At 35.1% G+C, this 18,865-nt stretch overlaps 1 protein-coding gene across 1 annotated transcript; it reads right to left on the reverse strand.

Annotated features, from left to right (window-relative positions):
* Positions 1-262: 262 nt before the first annotated feature.
* Positions 263-4,658, reverse strand: LOC127846262 (uncharacterized). The gene is made up of 5 exons (XM_052377432.1): positions 4,593-4,658; positions 3,906-4,038; positions 2,556-2,738; positions 1,473-1,586; positions 263-363 (listed from the first exon to the last, which is right to left on the reverse strand). The coding sequence occupies exons 1-5, from the start codon at positions 4,656-4,658 to the stop codon at positions 263-265; spliced, it is 597 nt and encodes a 198-aa protein (XP_052233392.1).
* Positions 4,659-18,865: the final 14,207 nt, after the last annotated feature.

Here is an 18,865-nt window from a genome sequence, read left to right on the forward strand (position 1 = left end):
TGGGACGACACTTTACGCACATGTATTTAACCCCCTTTTTACAGAGCACGACTCATTTGTATACATCTTTTGTTCAATTCTTAGAAGTCAGCGTTAAGTTAGTATGCATTGTTAAGGTAGCGAAAACTCCTCCCAGAGATTATGTCCCCATAGTGAACCAACTCGGTTCAGTCTTATCGGCGCGGAGGTTGATGGGATCGAAATATGAAGATGTTGTAAGAAATGCGTTGTTGTATTGAAATCACTGCGTGACACGCGGAATTCAGTCCCGTGGTAGCAGACGTGACTTGTCGTTGTCGTCATACGAATGTGAGTCTGCTAAATCTTGTGGAGGTTGTCGTGGTAACGTGTGCGTATAATTATCTGAAAATATCAACAATGTACTAAGTATATTGGTTTTTCTTCAGAGTACAAATATATCAGTACTGATCACTAATGATGAAAATCGTTCAGTATTTATAGGCATACACCGTTTGAAGATGTTTTGTATTCTTCTAATTTATCGTTTTTGCCTCACGGCAAATAAAGCAGAAGTGTCACAATTCAGTCCTATGTATTATGTTGGCAATACAACGACATGATGAAAGTGTATGATGCTCGAAATGCGCATTATAAACAACAACAACAATATTACACATAAAATATATGGTAAAATTAAGAACAATCTTTAAACATAAAGAAATATCGACCCAAAATAATTGTTTTATCCCGCGATGATCTCAAAATAACGTTCAATCCAATAGCTTTTTAACTACCTGTAACTATGTAGAGGTTACATTATACTAAATAATAGAGTCGTGTAGGCTGTCCTCTCTAACAAAAATCATCATAGTTTACTCGAAGGCATGTTTTACACTTTAAACTATCTGGTTTTATCTTTTGGAGATAGGGCATGAATAGGTGCTCAGTACTAAATCCATGAAATATTATAAAGTTACAGACTATAGTAAAAAAAATGCACTGAAAAAGGTTTCATTCCACTATAAAACGGCCGAAACAATGTGCAAAAACAGTAAATTTTGATTTTGTGTCAAGTTCTACATTGGTTTTAGCATGCCATATCTTTTTATTGCTTAAATCAATTCAGCGTAGAATACCCTTTAAAAAAGGTATGGTTATGTGGGTCTCTATTAGCAAAATGTTGCTTATATTTTCGCTTAAAGTTGTCGCTTTTAAATTGAATTTTATAGGGGAAATAATTAGTATATTGTGACCTTAACGGACATACTGATCATTGTTTAGTATTATATTTATAAATAGGCTACTGCAGATTTCATACGACCATGAAAGATATATAAGCCTCGTTCTGGGAAAACCTGGCTTAATTCATGTGCGTTAAGTGTCGTCCCAGATAAGTCTGTGCAGTCCGCAGACCCATTAAGTCATTGTCATAAAAACTGCCTTATTTAAAGACTCGGGAGACAAAAATAGGTGCTGACAATTGGCGTTTAAGTTATAAAGTAAAAGAATACCGTTGTTAATAACGTCTGGAGCGTTGCTTAAGTCCGTCTGCTGCAGAATTTGTGTCAGCTCGACGGCAACGTCTGTTGTGGCGCTGTCCGACGTCTCCTTGTTAGCCACGTGCACTGAAATCGTGGTCATACCAGGCCCCGTGTTCACAAAACATTTTTTGCAATCGAAAATCGATTTTGCTTGTCATAGAAAATGGATTTCCATTGTAGTTGATAGGCAAAAATGAAAATCGATGTCAGTTAAAATCGATTTTTGATTGCAAAATCGTTTTGTGAACACGGGGCCTGATTTGCACGTCTACGCAACATTATAAGTGCATAACTTGTACTTAATTGGATGTGTTGATAATACGTTTAATGAAGGCAAAAGAGTTGTTATGAACTTAATAAAAAATTGAGACAATCATTGCTTTTGTTTTCTTTTTTATTTATAGTCAGCTCAAATTCAAACGTCGGCTACGAATTTTTTTATATAAACATGCATGTGTTAGAAACAGAGCATTGACGGAAACGCGATGTAATTTCGTGCCCCGAATGCCACATATGTAATGTGTTATGATGTAATTATATTAAACATCAGTGCCGTTTGTGGTTGATTTTTAAGTAGGCCTATACTAATTCAAAAAGATGTTTAATTAAATTGTATATTTAATTTCATTCTGGTTAGAATTGCACTTAAATAGCAACAGGTACTAAATCACTCTTTGCATACACACATGTGCAAAGATCACTTAGTTCAATATGTTCCATATTAATCCAAGTACAATAATTATTACGCGGAACTCTGTGAAAACTGTTAGCTTTTCGCTTATTTAATCGAGTTGCAATTAAAAATGACTTAATTCCACTGTGCATCGTCATTCAAACTTAAGCGACCTCAGGTCCTTTGTCTAATTGTGAATATTACCATGTTTTACACTTGCTTATAACAGTAAAAAGTTGTTTGTACATAGACATAAGTTGAGGTCCGATTTAAAGATTTATAGCCAATGAGTCCAATCGAATGTCTGTTGTTGTTTTATTTTTTCATTTAAATCATGTTTAAACGTGTTCAATTGCTGTTAATGATATTTTTTAACTTACCTTTTCGTTTTGAATATTGCCTTATGGCGAAGACAGCAAAAACTGCTATGAAAAGAACTATGAAGGTGGCGGCGAAAAAAATATCCCAGTGTAACCTCGGTATAACGTGGCCTCGATACAAGGTCAGACCGTGACCTCGGATTATGCTGGACACGTGGTACATGGAAACAGATCCAACCTCGTCTGCAAAAAAGGAATAAGTGATTGTAAGTGTTGGATGCACCCGACGAATTTGATAGAGAGAAAGATGATATATTTATTAAAAGGAAAAGAAATCGCAATGTCTTCAATGTGTATTACAATCAATTTTGGACTATCAGTTATCCTTTGACCAGCATTATTTGACAATAGACAAAACCTCCATCAATATTAAAGAAAGAGTTAGGTTTCTTGTACACTGCATGCACTTCCTCTCAACGTTGTATATTTGCTGTTTAAGTACATTGTGTAATTGGACCCTGTGCAAAAATCTATCAAGGGCTAATACTTTAAAACACTTTACAAACTTCAGTGTTCTTTGTAAATCTGTGGAGTTTCACCTTAATATCTAAAATATAATGGACGTACAGAGTGAACAAAGGGCAGTTACCCTGTAATATTGAAGAAAGAGTTGTGGTTCTTTAATGTGCACTTGCTCTCAAATTCCTTAATCAGTACATAATATATTTCTTTGAATCCATTCAATACTTTCTTTAATTATGTTTTGCACAACAAAATTACAGTATGAACGTATCTTCTGCGTAAAAAAATAGCGAATGGCTATGGCACGAAAATTACAACAGAAAGATGTGTGTTATTATTGTACCTGCCCTCCATTGTATTGGCTGGCCGATGCTGTTATACAATGATCTTAAAGTTAATGGTGCAACCGTCCGCACATGGGATGGAAATATATAAACCACGCAAAAGCATATGACTTTAAGTTGAGTTCAGAGTTTAATTTCTTATTCAGTTCAGAGTTCTTTTTTTTGTTCAGTTAAGATGCATGAATTGGTTTACGTTTTCCGGTCAGTCTACCATGTTGAGTACCGTTAATCAGCATAAAAACATTCCCCAATGTTAGTAGAGTGTCGTTTAAGATAAACCTGTGCAGTGCGCACAGGCTAATCAGGGATAACACTTTCAACCTAGAGTGGAATTTTGTTTAGATGATACTTCCTTTAAACGAAAAAAATCAAAAAAGTGTCGCCCCTTATTGGCCTGTGCGAACTGCACATTCTTATCTGAAACGACACTTTACGAAAATGAATTAAACCCAGTTTCCCAGACCGCAGCTCATATGATGTGTGAAAAAGTCTACAAAGAGATTCTACGTGTGCTTTGTCAAAGCTAGACTGTATAGCTACGTACCAGAGCGTTCCACGTAGAACTTCATGCTGTAGCGCGTCCCCAGGGCCAAGGTATGCAGGTCCTGTAGAGTGAGGCCCATGCTGAACACCGGCATACACACGGGGCTGTAGTCGAACATGCCACACCAGTACCTCTACAACGGAAATAGGACGGAAAGCTAACTGGGAGATACGGCTAAATTTAGTGGTACTTTTACATATGATACAAATAATAAGTATTATGCGGATTGATCCCATGAGTTTCGTTTATTGTTTTATGTGGGTCCTTGGATTTTGGCATACAAATTATGCTGATTAAAGATATTATGTTAATTTAGATTTTTTTTTCCGATATTGGTCAGTGCTATGTAGAAATAACGCGTTTTCACATAGAAATCAATGAAATATTTAGTATCATCTGTCTATTATACACTAAAGAGTAAACGCATTTAGTAGCATTCATTCACGTTATATATATGTTTATTTAAATACAAAGACTGTACTCTAATAATCGCACGATAAGCGCTACTTTCACAGATATAGCAAGCCGCAAAACAATGACAACAATCTGAATTGTTTGTATAAAATTGCCGTTTTTCCACATTCTGATTATATAAATACATATATATATATAATATTTGCAGGATTGATATATATTGATATAATTAAGCCCAGTTTTCCAGGAACGAGGCGCCATTATCTCGCTTACTTGGCGACTGTAGAACGCAAAGGTCTCCGCTCCTGTGTGCCACTTCACTCTCACGTTGCAGTCCATCTCGTAATTTGGGGTGATCACAGTGACGCAGATTTGGCACTTAACGTCATCTTGTGTTACGTTATAACTACACTCGTCGACGACACGTTCCTCATTGGTGAACGTAATAATTACCGAACTTGACGTATTTATTTTGATACTTCCGCCGCATTTTGCTGGCAAGGCAATATTTGCAGCTGCAATATAAATAGTATTAATTAATTATACGTGAACTATGCTTTCTGATACACCCGCTCCTCGCCTCGTACACGATTCAATACCCAGTCCCGTCGCATGTGCGGATGGTTGTTGGTCACCATATCGGACTGGCGGAATCCCGTCCGGGTTCTCAGGTCCAACCCCTATAACACCACTCCCTTATTTACTTATTAACTTTAACGGAAATTATCCCAGCGTTCGTGTGTCAGCTAAGCTAATAGGGGAGCTTGGACACACTCCCACATAATGTTGCCTCAAAAACGTAGAAATACAAAGGTTTAACCCATTTAAGCATAGTGGACTCTCCCATCCTTCTAAATTGGATCAATTTATTTCCAAAATTAGGGATGTCTATTATATTTATTTCTATATTTAGAATATCTCTTACAGAAATTTCTTTAAGCAAACATCGCAGACCCTGATAAGACGCCGCATCATGCGGCGTCTCATCTGGGTCTACGCTGTTTGCCAAGGCTTTTTTCTAAATGCTAGGGTTAATACCAGCGCGGTATGAAAAACATTCATTAACACAATTCAATTAGGAGTGGGGTATCATTTTAATGGAAGTCTGGAAACTGTTAGAGTCTTGGAAATTAAACCTGATCAATCCATTATTTGCAACAGAACATATTATTGCTATGGAAACTTCGCAATGATGTAAGAGATTTTCTATGAACGTTTTAGTAATCTGTTTCGATATGTGTACAACAAACTAAGACTATTCCGTCTGTTCTGGAGCAGTGACATTTCGAGCACGCATGCGTCGCGATTGGTTGACCGTGATTTCAGGGAAGCGAAGTCAATCATAAAAACCACTTTGATAAGTGCTTTTAAAATGAAACACGAGATAGTGCACAGAAATAGTGAGATATCGCGAGTAGTTCCATGACGCAGGAAGCGAAGAAATTTATATTGTAACGTTGTCAAGCGTCCGCTATAGTTTGAAACATGACACTGATTCGCTTTTTTCAGTGGAGGCATTGTGACGTCATGTTGAAATATAAGCCTTGTTCTGCAAAAACAGACCTTAATGCGTGTTGGTAAAGTTTCGTAACAGATGATCATGTGTATGACGTACCCTTTGGGTCAAAACTACATATACGCCAACAGCTATAAATAGATATCACCGCGGTGACAAAATTGTTACCGCTGTGACAATTTTGTCACTGCGCTAATAAATTTATTACTGCGGTGATATATTTGTAACTGCGGTGATACTTTGTCTGACCCAAAGAGTTTGATAAGAGCTAATTCAAACTGACAAATGAAATAGCGTCTTGCAAAACGGCCAATCGGCGTCAATTCAAGCTTCGCCTATGTTTATATTCGGCAACGTTGATAATAACGAAAACGGAACTTTAAAAATATTATGTATCGGTAGGTAGACATATCTTTGCTCAGTCTGCAATGTTGTTTCATGTATTGTTATCTTTTAATTATCTATATGAAGCATCTGAATTGTAGTAAATTGAACGAATTGCGCTGCCAGTTTAGAAAATATCGGTTTGTTACGGTGAAAATGATTGTTTGAAAACTCACTCAAACAAATAAATGTAACAGCAGGCATAAAAATATACCAACAGTCATAATTCGTCACCGCAGTGACAAAATAAATATCACCGCGGTGACACCGCGGTGATATCTATTTTTTTAGCTGTTGATGTATTTGTACTTTTGACCCAAATGTTACGACATACACATGTGCAGTACGCACAGGCTAGTGCAGGACAACAATTAACTGGATTTTCGCTAAAATAAGACATAAATTAAACGAAAAATACAATCTAAGCGAAAAGTGTGCGGACTGCACAGTCTTATCTGAAACGACAATAAACGGACATGGCTTAAGCCCCGTTTTCCAAAAGCCGCCCTCAATTATATTTCCGTTCAACAGTTTTCGTGCTAATACACATAGGCTGCGATAAGTCCGAAAATAAATTTATACATTGACTTTACTCATGATGAAATTTGTTAAAAGAGTATTTCTAGTTTTTGTTTTGTTTATAACATATTTCGACGGTTTAAAGGGGTGTTTTAGATTTTGGCATGTATTATGTTCTATAATGCGTATGTAACACCAATTATTGATTATGGATGTGTCACATGGCAAAATGCAAATACTAGAGACATAAACAGAATATCATTTCTGCAAAGATGGTTTTTAAGAGTAATATTACGTAATGATTTAAATATAAATGATTATGATTTATCACAAAAAATCAATGACTTTCTTTTGAAAACAGATGTAAATATTTCCCAGATATAATTATTTACAAATCTCTTCATAATTTAACGCCCACATATATTGACTACTTGATAAAACTGGTGAAAAACAATAATTACAATTAAAGATCGATATCAAACAATGATTTGACGCATAAAACACCACACTCAAACCTTTTTAAAAAGTAGTTTAGTTACTCTGGTATGGAAATATGGAACCACATACCGGTACGTATTCGCCAATCTCTCACTCTCACCACTTTCAAACATATGCTTAAGAAATATTTCCTCTTTGAGGCGCAAAATGAGTCTCACGCATAGTAACATTTTTCTGTTTTCCTCTTATTCAAAAGTCAAATACTCCATAAGTGTCGTAATGATTCCTGTAGATTTAATTTCTGCAAACAAATATACAGATTGCTTTTCAACTATTTATATAGCAAGGAGGTGCAGGCTATTCTTCATAACAGTTGTGTAATTTCATATCCTATTGTGAACAACTATGGTTATAAATACATTTGTATTGTTTCTGTAATTATAATATTTGTGTATATCAGCCACTCCTGTCGATCGTAAACTATTTCAAGTTGTATGTATTCCACGTTTTTAAACTCTGACTTTGTACAGTAACGTACACGGCTGTTTTTGTTAACTTCTTGTTATTGTTATTGGTCGTGTTAATTAAGATATGGTAATTGTATAAGTGTGAGTGTGTGTAAAGGTGTGTGTATGCGTGAGTGTGCGTGCGTGCGTGCGTTAGAGTTTGTGAATATGGGAAAATGTAATCAACAATACATTTATATTCTTAATTACTTTCTGTTAATAAATATGTGTTCCTTGAGACCATTTCAATATTGAAAGAGAAATTAATAATATAAGAGAAGTCATATAATATACTTGCTTGTTATGACACTTCTATAACACTGTGACTGTGAGTACTGTTATGTCCGTCGAAGTCTACATGTTTGCATTATAATGTAGAAATGCATTATACATACCATAGTTGTTTGAAGGCCTCATTGAAAATAAGATTGCCATTGTTAAACTGTTTGCATGACTTTGTATCAATGTGTTGTCTTAATGAGTTACCTTCGGAAAATAAAGAGATTTTTATTATTATTATTATTATTATTATTATTATTATATTATTGAAGTTTGTCATTAAATGCTTTATATTGATAAATGTATACACTGGATCTAAAAGCTCCAGTAAAAAATAGGAATAAAATTAAAGAAAGAAAAAAAGTAACCATCAACAGGGCTCGAACCACTGACCCCTGGAGTAAAAATCTATCGCTTAGACCACTCAGCCATCTGTGCTCTTACAACCGGTGGTGTATTGTAGATTTTATATAAGCAATCCTCGTAGTATCAAAAAATATAACGGCAACAACAGAACTCTCCAAATTATTCAATCGTTTTGCGTTGCAACGCTTTATAATTTTCAGGTTTTCAAATCGTTGAAAGATGCATATAATAGATATTTTAGAGCATGGTAAATGTTCAGTATTACTGTTTCCTCAAAAATATAATAACTACAACGAAAATTTGAGAATTTCAAACAATTTGTTGTTTTTTTTTGTCAATTTACCAAAACGTGAAAAGGCCCCTTTAAGACACAGTTACAAAATCATGGTCGCTTGATTGCTTATGCCAATTATGTTATTTTCGAAGTGAATTTGTGTGCATGCAATTAAAACTCCATAACTGACAGGGAACGTTAAAAAAGAAAATCATTCATTAAAATACATCAATATTAACATAAAAACACTATTGATTAACAAACATATTTAAAATCTCCTGGTAATGTTATTGCTTTGTTTTTGTGGACAAAAAAAATGCACAGCTATCCGTCAAAAGCAGATTTCCAAACCTGAAGAAAAGTTTAAGAAAAAAATGTCGGTTGAAATGAATGCAAATTATTAGTAGAAACCTTCATGTTCATATTGTTTTCCTGCTTTAGGAAATCGTTAACTACACCTAGCTGCTATAGGTTCAAGACACGCAAGGGTTTTATGGTGTCAGAGTTTGTAAATGCATGATAATCACGCAATTGTTCCCTGAAGTTTTATGTATTGATTGTTTTGTTTGATGTTTAAATCCGTTTTGTTTCACGTGCTTGTATTCCCATATGGATGCATTGTTTAACCCTTTCAGTGCTGGAACCGAATTTTGAAGGCCTTTGCAAACAGTTTGGATCCTGATGAGACGCCACATTATGTGGCGTCTCATCTGGATCCAAACTGTTTGCTATTCTAATAGTTTTCTTTGAAAAAAAATCGAAGAAAATGCTAATTTTAGAAATTCAGCAGACGACATTTTAGCAGACGACAAATTTCCCAGCATGCAAAGGGTTAACGTCTTATTCTGAATGATAACAGGCGAATCTAAGAACATATTTGTAACATGCAAACAAAACTCCAGTAAACTTACGTATTTGTTTTTTTAATATTTAACTTTCACAGCAACTCATATGATTAATAGTATTCACTACTAATGTGAAATGTGAGAAATGTGTTCTTTTTTTAACGAAATTGTTTATAGTCTATACTAAAAAATGTCAGCTTCGAACACCAAAGGCGAGTATAGTAATTTTATCTGAAAGTCGGTAATTGATCCATTGGGAACAAAATTAATACGTTCTAACCAAATTGAAACAGCCGGTAGTCCTATAAGTCTAGATCAAGACGACGCTGCATGACACTCTCTGCCCACTGCGTGTGATGAGCGTCAAAGAGCGACAGATCGGAACTACCGAACGTGTAGATATCATATTTGCCATGAGCTATCAGACAAACCATCGGTAAGCTCGATAAGCTGTTAATTACGTTGCGTAAGGAGTCTTATCTTTGCCACATTAGTCGCCCATCTTAAGCCAATTAATGCACGTCAAGGCTCCGGAGCCCTGTTAAGCATACTGGCATGCATTTAGTTCTTGGCGTTAAATCAACGATGATTTGCCAGCATAAAAAAGACGCCTTTTGCACAGACTAAATTTCGGTTTAGAAAATACTTATTATAACACAAAACCCATACTAGCGGAAAATGTCTCTATGGGGACTTTACAGACTTATTTGATACGATTCATCACCCATGCGCTATTCACAAAGCGCGACTGAAATGCAACGGCCGAAAAGACTATCAACGCGCAACGTTAAAATGCTATTTAACACTTTGTTATCGGGATGATGAACGCTCTTCCCCTAAGGTATGGGGCCTATATTGTGTTATCTCAAGAGTTAGGAAAGAAAATTCTCATTAAAAAATGGTTTTAAAGTACTGCCTGTACCCGTTTTATGGCGCGAAAATAAAAATGACGACATGATAAATAATAATTTAGTCGTATGAGCCAGAACTTACTCACGTGCAAATTAAGGTATTCAATTAACGTATAAGGGAATTGTTATGAGATTGTCGAAATGACATTTTTATTAAACAAGGGCCAATGACTCGAGCACAGGTAGGGTTAACTGTTTTCCTTTTTTTTCAACAAAGTTCAATCCGTTCTACTATATTTGCGCTCTTTCAATATACAGTTAACATTTATTAATATAAACGTTTAATGGTGAACTTCACAAAAGGCCAAACTATATGAATAAGACCATTCAAATGAGCATGTACACTGAACGATGAACGCCTCAAACAGAACCCTTCGATCCCACTCACCTTCACTCTGCAACAGGAAGTACCACCAGGTCAGGAGCATGGCGCATGCGCAGTGTTTCATTCTGAGAATAATTGTCGTCCTCACACAAGTGTTGGCACTGAAATAAGTTCTTGCTACTTAACATAAATGAAATATAAACTCTTCCCACTTTGTTTCAATTAAATATTTGCTCTTCATACTCAGAAGAGCACTAAATAGCGAGGAATAAATATCCAATAAAACTGTCAATGTTCGCGAAAAACTATTCATTGATAAATGTTAATGTTTGTTTATTGTAAGAACATAAAGTGATTAATATATAACTAACAAAATTATGTTATGTATGTTTCCATGGCTGAAACCAGTTTGTGAAGTTCACATTGAAGTTTTTCTTAATTTTCTGGAGTATATCAAGTCTCCAGTTTCGTATTTAAATGCACGCATTATCTTTGTAATTAACGTTTTGGAATCGTAATATAATAATATAATATGATTTTGTTGATGTCGCATAATACGTATTGCAATATATGTATATTTTAACAAAACACTTCTATAGTACTAAACGAATAGTCTCAATTAAACAAAATTGAATTGACCATGTGTTAAATTTGTGCCGCAGATTGAGCAAACCGGGTTTACTGCCTGTGCGTAAAAATCTTCGTCCCAAATAAGCATACATGATAAGCTCACAGATCAATAAGGAACGACTCTTTCGGCTTAAATTGTATTTTGTATTAGAAGAGACTTCCTTTAAACGAAAATGTTGATAAAAGCGTAAAGTGTCTTCCCTGATAGACCGTGCGATCTGCACAGGCTAATTTGAAACGACACTTTACGGACATTAAGCAAGCCCGGTTTTTTAAGAACGCAGGTAGAATTTAATGAAAGTACAATACCATTCTACCGGTAAATATAAGGTCAAAGTAATCATAAAATAACAAGCATTGTAATTTCGTTACATCCTTAATAAATAGTTACATCTGCTTTCTGACTATATCGTCGTCACATAAACACCTTTAAATCGTTGAAAAGCGAACGTGTTTCATACTTGATTACTATTACAAGTTTTAAAAAAAAAATGCATTTACCTTAATCAAAGAAAAGTAAAATCCAATCCAGTCACGACATCGTCTCGTACCTGATAAAACATCGACTTTCGCAAGGAAAATATTTACTAAAAATCAGAAGGCATCGCTCTGAGAAAGTCAACGTGAGTTCCAACCCATATTATCACATGATACTACCAGCACGAATCTATGACCAAGTGTGAAGCAATGTTCGCTGTCATTGCAACTGGGGATTCGCCAAGCTCTCGTCTCTCTCCATTCTCCCAGTGTGTGATGGCATCCGATTATTGATTGTTAATAGTCAGGAAACAGTTGGGATTTGATAAAAATCTCACACGCGCGGCAATTGCAATATCTTTTTCAGGGGCGCGTTTAGTTGATGGGAAATCCATGACCCGTGGATCGATACTTCTGGGCGATCCATTGAGCGATTAATCTAAAAAGGATGACTAGAACTTAAACTATAATCTCTTAATTGTGTAGAATGTTGATGATCGCCATTGAATTTTGATTCTACAATTGCGCACTTATGTTGCATGGTTATACTGCGTTTTAATGAACATTTAATTAGAAAAGCAATTGTTTTTCTTACCGATATATCACAAGGTTACCACGATACGAGGATGAGGCTATTCGAACCAACGTGAGTCACACTAGCAAGAGCGCGTCATAGATAAACATACTCTTGAATTATGTTTGTCCTGTCAACATGAAACACGCGCTTTCATGGATATATCTTTAATTTGTATGTAAAACTGATGGAATGTTCATTTGTGCATAATTACAAGTGTAATTTGGTAAAACAGATAAATATATTTTTACAATTTAAAGTGCCTGTTACGGTACGGTAGTCACAGTGACGTAGCTAAGATAACTTAGCAAACGGGACCGAAAAAGAAACTTCGTACAGTAAAAGCCAAAGTTGACATGAGTTCGTTAAAAGCGATGTCTACACACACACGCACACACACGAGCACACAAATGTGGTTATTGTAAAAGCCGTCCACTTAGCAAAACAAAGAAGACAATCCCAGTAGATGCATAATACAAACTAAAACGCATTCATCAAAGGTAATTTTCAAACAGTGACAACACCTTAATTTTTATTAGTTTTTTAACATGTCAACCTTAAGGGCTCATTTAACTTATATTCCATTTTTTTAATGTACTAAAACCATTGAGGTGATGTTGAATGCGATTTTGATAAAATCCATAATGGCAAAATATTAGAAATGAGTGAGGTTCCGGTATTGTATCTTAACCCATTTATGCCTAATGGACTCTCCCATCCTTCTAAATTGAATCAATTTATTTCCAAAATTAGGATTGTCTAGTGTACTTATTTCTTACAGAAATTCCTTTAAGCAAACAGCGCAAACCCTGATGATACGCCGCATCCTCCGGCGTCTCATCTGGGTCTACGCTGTGCCAAGGCCTTTTTTCTAGACGCTAGACATAAATGGGTTAAAGTCCCAGAGTGTTAATGACTCTGTGTATACATACTTCGAAATGTGCAAAATATTTATAGAACACGTACAGTTCCCATTATTTATGTAGAAAAAAAGACAAGTACAAGTGTATTTCATATCTTCTTTTGACGGAATATACATTTTTGTGCTCTGATACCTCAATCATGTCACGTATACGTGTTCTTATAGTTCTTGCAACAGCCCCGCCAACAGAACGTACGAATAAATCAAGAGCGAAAAATGATGATTGACTAGGCATTCAATATCAACCTCACAGCATCGAAGATCAATTGTTTGCACTACTACACGCAATTTTACCTTACGTCTTTGCTCTCTTGCTCAGGTTTAATAATTTATGTCCAGTAATGGTAAACGAACAATCTTGTTATCTCTCCCTAAATACGGTATGCAATAATTTTTTATTTCCTACGGTTGCTAAAAAGTGCGTTTACTATCACAGGACCCCATGCAAGTAATAAAAGAAGAAGCGGTAGTACTGAATCGATCAAATAACACATTTAATACGATAAAAGTATAACATGTCATATCATCATTAAATCATTTTCCGTCGAAAAGCGTGCTGATCGAATATTAAAATGTAAAACATTTGATGTTTCTGTTTTGATAAGAAATTACTAAAATGATAGAACTAGCGTTTAACTACGTTATTCTTTCCGACAATATTTATGTGTTGATTTGCACTTAAAATTGCATAAATCCGACGTGAAGATGTCCATCTAAGGTAGCATCTTTTCTAGTGTTTGTCTAGCAATTACTTCCAGCTTCTGAAAGAGTTGTGTTTGTTCAATATGGCTTTGCAAGAAAGATGATAAAGTTGAGATAATGCATTTTTACTCTTCTTTTTGTGTTCTTATATCTTTCTGGTTGTCATTGTTGTTGTTTTCATTTCTTCTTTTTGGGGATTTTTATACATGAATATTTGCATCAAATTTTGACATTTTTAATGCATATTCATGGTAAAGTGTTTTTCTTGTGTATCGGTCACTTAACAAATGTTAAATAAATGTGTGTTTTTGTATATGTGGCGCGTCGTGCGAAAATGGGTCTTATGTCATATGCGGTCAGCGCAGCTCTAAAACAGCCTGCGCATTTTCGCAACCTGGTCATGAGCTTTTCTGTCAGCTATAAAGGCATACAAGGTTGTGTGGTCTCAACAGCGGAAGGGGAACTCCTTACCAGACAGCGCGTTCACGCAGGTTGTTTTGAAGCTACGCTGGTCGCATATGGCACGAGATGCATTTTCACATGACTCTGTTAATATGCTCCGTACTTATGTATTAACGCAACCATGGAAAAGTCTTCGGAATTGAAACTGCGTTGCAATCGGGAATGATCGTTCTTTTCAACATTCGACACATTTTTAACGCGATCATTTGTCTTTAATCTGTACATAGCACCATCACATGTTAAAAATTCCCTAGAAATACTGTCGTTTACAGTATTGGTTGTGTCGTTAACCTTAAACAAACACATGCAGTGCATGAATAGCGAAATACATTTAAACTAAATAGCATACATGTTGTACTGTTTAATACATGGAATATAGTTTATTGACTGGTATTCGTAGGATGCTTTGGTGAGTAAAGAGTCAAATACAGTTAACAGTCTTTTAATTTAAGAACAATTATCATGGCTTCTACTCATATCCATTACTGGTTACATGTGTTGCATAAATCAGTTTGCGGTCTCAATATATTGTTTTGAAACAGTTACAAATGAGGCGCATGAAACCAAAATATAGCTAGACAGTTTGCCTTATTCAGTATAAAACGTACTATTTTTAATGCTAAACATAATTTCATTAGGCTTTGAGAAAGATTGTGAGTCGGACTAGCCCAACTACACTATTCTTCACTTATGTGCTAAACAAGTTTAACTAGCTTTTAATAGTCTTAAAAAAGTATTGCATATATAGTGTGTGCCCATAAGCAAATTGTTCTTTGTTGCGCTTTAGAGAAGGGCCGCAGGAGCCGAAGCTCTAATGTTTTTGGATGCATACAAATATTTTAGAAAAGTTTCGTTACTGCAAGAAGATTTTCAACCGGTCTGCGACTATTATGAAAATATTCCAGCGGCTGCAGATAGATCATGGCATCGGCTATAATATGAGTCGTGTTCTGAGAAAACTGGGCATAATGCATATGTGTAAAGTGTCGTCCCAGATTAGCCTGTGGAGTCCGCACAGGCTAATCAGGGACAACACTTTCCACCTTAATTGGATTTTTGCTAAGAAGAGACTTCATTTTAACGAAAAATGTCATAAAAGCGGAAAGTGTCGTCCCTGATTAGCCTGTGCGGATTGCACAGGCTAATCTGGAACGGCACTTTATGCACATGCATTATGCCCAGTTTTCTCAGAACACGGCTCATACACTTGAGCCACAATCCTGTTAAAGAGAGCAGTACACGACGCTTCAGGACGCTTCGGAGAATCGGCAGTAGCTACTTTAGCTCTGCTGTAACCTTTCGTAGCCCATCGATAATTATCCATTAGTTTTCGAAACAATACCATTTTATTGTTATCCAATAAGTGTAACTTTGCAATTAAAAGGCGTTAAACTTTCATTCATTCTTTTCTTGGACGGTCTTGTCGAAATATTGATTACAATAATTTCCAATAATTCACGAGTATCATTAAATTTATACGACCGTATGCTTCTTTTGAAAATTAACATGCAGCGTTTTGAATTTTTATTCTGAGATCCAAAGTTCATTATAATGAATGTATCAAATGTCCATAGATTATAACGGAGAAATTTACATATTTATGCTTGTGTTAATCCCTATGTATATATTGTCCGACAATATGGCAATTAAATAAATCAAACATCAAACATCCTCATTTTTTGTAGAAAAATAAGCGAAAGGTCGTGTATTACTGGTCATTGGTGCAAATCTCTTTAAAAACGTCGTGAACCGACTCAAATATTCCTGATCGTGTTACCTGTTCTTGACATTTTCTTCAATATATTACTCGTTCTAATATGCGCCTCGATGTCCACTGATGCCAAGTTCTTGTTTCTTTTGAGGTATTTTATAGTTAAGTCAAGAGTTTCTGTGTGGCCAGATTTTATGAGGCATTGTTTTTTATTCTTACTATATTGGCTTATTACTTTCATATCTTTCAGACGTGTTTGGCGCGTTTGAAGAAAGTCGCCACCGCGCCATCACGCCAATACGAAATAACAAAAATATACCTACCATATCGACAAAATGACCCGCATACGAGAATTATGAAAATTGTCGCCTCTTCCTTTTTTTGGTGGGTATATTTGCAGCTCTGGCATGTAGGCGATTTTCAAACCCGCAACTATTCCAAACTAAGAGAATGACAAATATACGACAGAACCACAAAGGGCGTAAATGCTGATTACAATTGTCGCCCTTATGTCGTTCTTGCGGATACGTTTGTTTTTTCTGGCTTGTTCTCAGCTGCAATCAACATTTCAAACCAAAATGTCAACACAAAAGCACGATAAATAGACCCACCAGAACGACAAATAGGAACGCTAATTATGACATGTGTGGCACCTTTTGTCGTTATTTCAAATCAGCCAAAAAGCAGAAATCAACCTTCATATTAAACCGAACATAATCTAAACTATTTGATTGAGCTATCTACATGCGATGATCCAATTTACAGCAGGGACCTGTTTACGGTGACGATAAACTGTTTTTGACATCAACCTTTAGTGTTTTGTAACCTATTATTTTAAAACAGTCGTTCATTTTGTAACCTAGTTTTCCTTCAATTTCTCGTTGGACTAATAGAGGTCCTCGGATGTTTCGCCCCACAAGACGTTTTCCGCCCTGGTCGTTTCGCCCCCATATTAGGTGCGAAACGACCAGGGACTAGGTGTTGAGTAGTTTAATTGGTGACCATTATATAATCATCAAAGAAAGTACCCTGAATCAATAATGTAAGTATATTAGTGGAACACTAGGTGTTGAGTAGTTAAATTGGTGACCATTATATTCAATAATGTAAGTATATCACGCATTTATCCGACAAAGGGTAGGTGATAAAAGCAATTAGCCACCATAAGTATATATATTAATGTAAAATGAATGCAGATATTTTTTTAATTGACTTGATAATCACAATCCAATCATTTGATATGAGTATCCTTTTATAAGCGGGTTATATAGATATATATATATATATATAAGTATATATATAAGAGGCAATTGACCGTAAATTTAAATAGCATGAGTCTTAAATTAACAATGTATTCCATTCCCTCATTATGTAATTGTGATAAAACAGGTGTTAGTTATGGTAGCTATAGCGCTTACTATTTGTAGAAAACGAAATGTGAAAACATTTGGAGATCTGTATTAAAATAATAACAGTGCTGCTATATATTGTAATGTAAATAATTACGACTCTTTCAGTTTATAAATGTGCTTTGCTGTAATTTATTATTGTGTGCTATGTATACTCGAATAAACCATGTGTTCTGTTCTATTATATTCCAAAAAATATTCATGTAGTGCAATTTCATATTTAATACAATACAATGTATGGAAATAAAACAGTTGGTTTCTTGTATGCGTGATAGTCTATTAGTATTACTATTTATTAAATTCAATTAAAATGACTTTGTAAATGGAAATAAATAATAAGAAGTGATGACATGTGTAATAGTAGTAGTGTTTCTTATTTTATCTAATAGCAGCGATAGTATATTTATTATCTCTGTTATATAATGTACTTGTGTATAGTAAGAAATTCTAGTCATAAGTTGATGGTATATTGAATATATTTTGTGTATAGAATCTATTATATAGGAAAAATACAGAAAGCCACTGTTAACCAGTTCACTTAGGTCGTCGCTCTTTTTACATCATTTTTCACTATGCGCATTAGTACCCAGTTTTACAAACACCAGTGTTGTATCAACTTCAATATTTTTAACAGGTGTTTAACATAAGGTTAACAGGGGCAAATCTGTAAGATTGGCCATGCATGTTTGTAAATTGGGTGTTATTTAATGTATTATTATATTGTACATGTCATGGACGAGACAATAAACCTTGAAACTCTATGTTAAGTCGTAAGACATAACAGGGACCTATACAAAATGTATAGGTCCCTGGACATAATTAAACATCTTAATTGCGATAAGTTTCCATTGATTAACTTGACAGCTTACGCACAAAGTGGTGCTTAGGCAACAATCAATTACTGACACCCGCCTTCGATTGTCAATAAATAAACAAAATCAGTTTTCTTTTAAATGGATATTTGATTAACAGTATGAACAGGTGTTATAAACATGCCATTCAATGCGGACAGCTTATTTTAACATTGCCACTAATCCGATGTTCAAGTCCAAGTCCAAGTCCAAAATTTATTGCATAAACATTATACAATGTCAAAGCACAACAAATAATATCGACATGGAGAAGTACACAGTCAACAGAACTACAAAACAGAGTATTTAGCATCCCAGTGCTAACTATAGACAATAGTAAAACATTACACATATAGTAGTCGTTAATGAAAAGTGACATTTTATAATAGTACAATGTATATAAAGAGTAAATTATTAAGTGTCTATTCTTAATTTCTCGGCATTA

This window comes from Dreissena polymorpha, chromosome 9 (genome assembly GCF_020536995.1).
Source record: "Dreissena polymorpha isolate Duluth1 chromosome 9, UMN_Dpol_1.0, whole genome shotgun sequence".
Lineage (NCBI taxonomy): Eukaryota > Metazoa > Mollusca > Bivalvia > Myida > Dreissenidae > Dreissena > Dreissena polymorpha.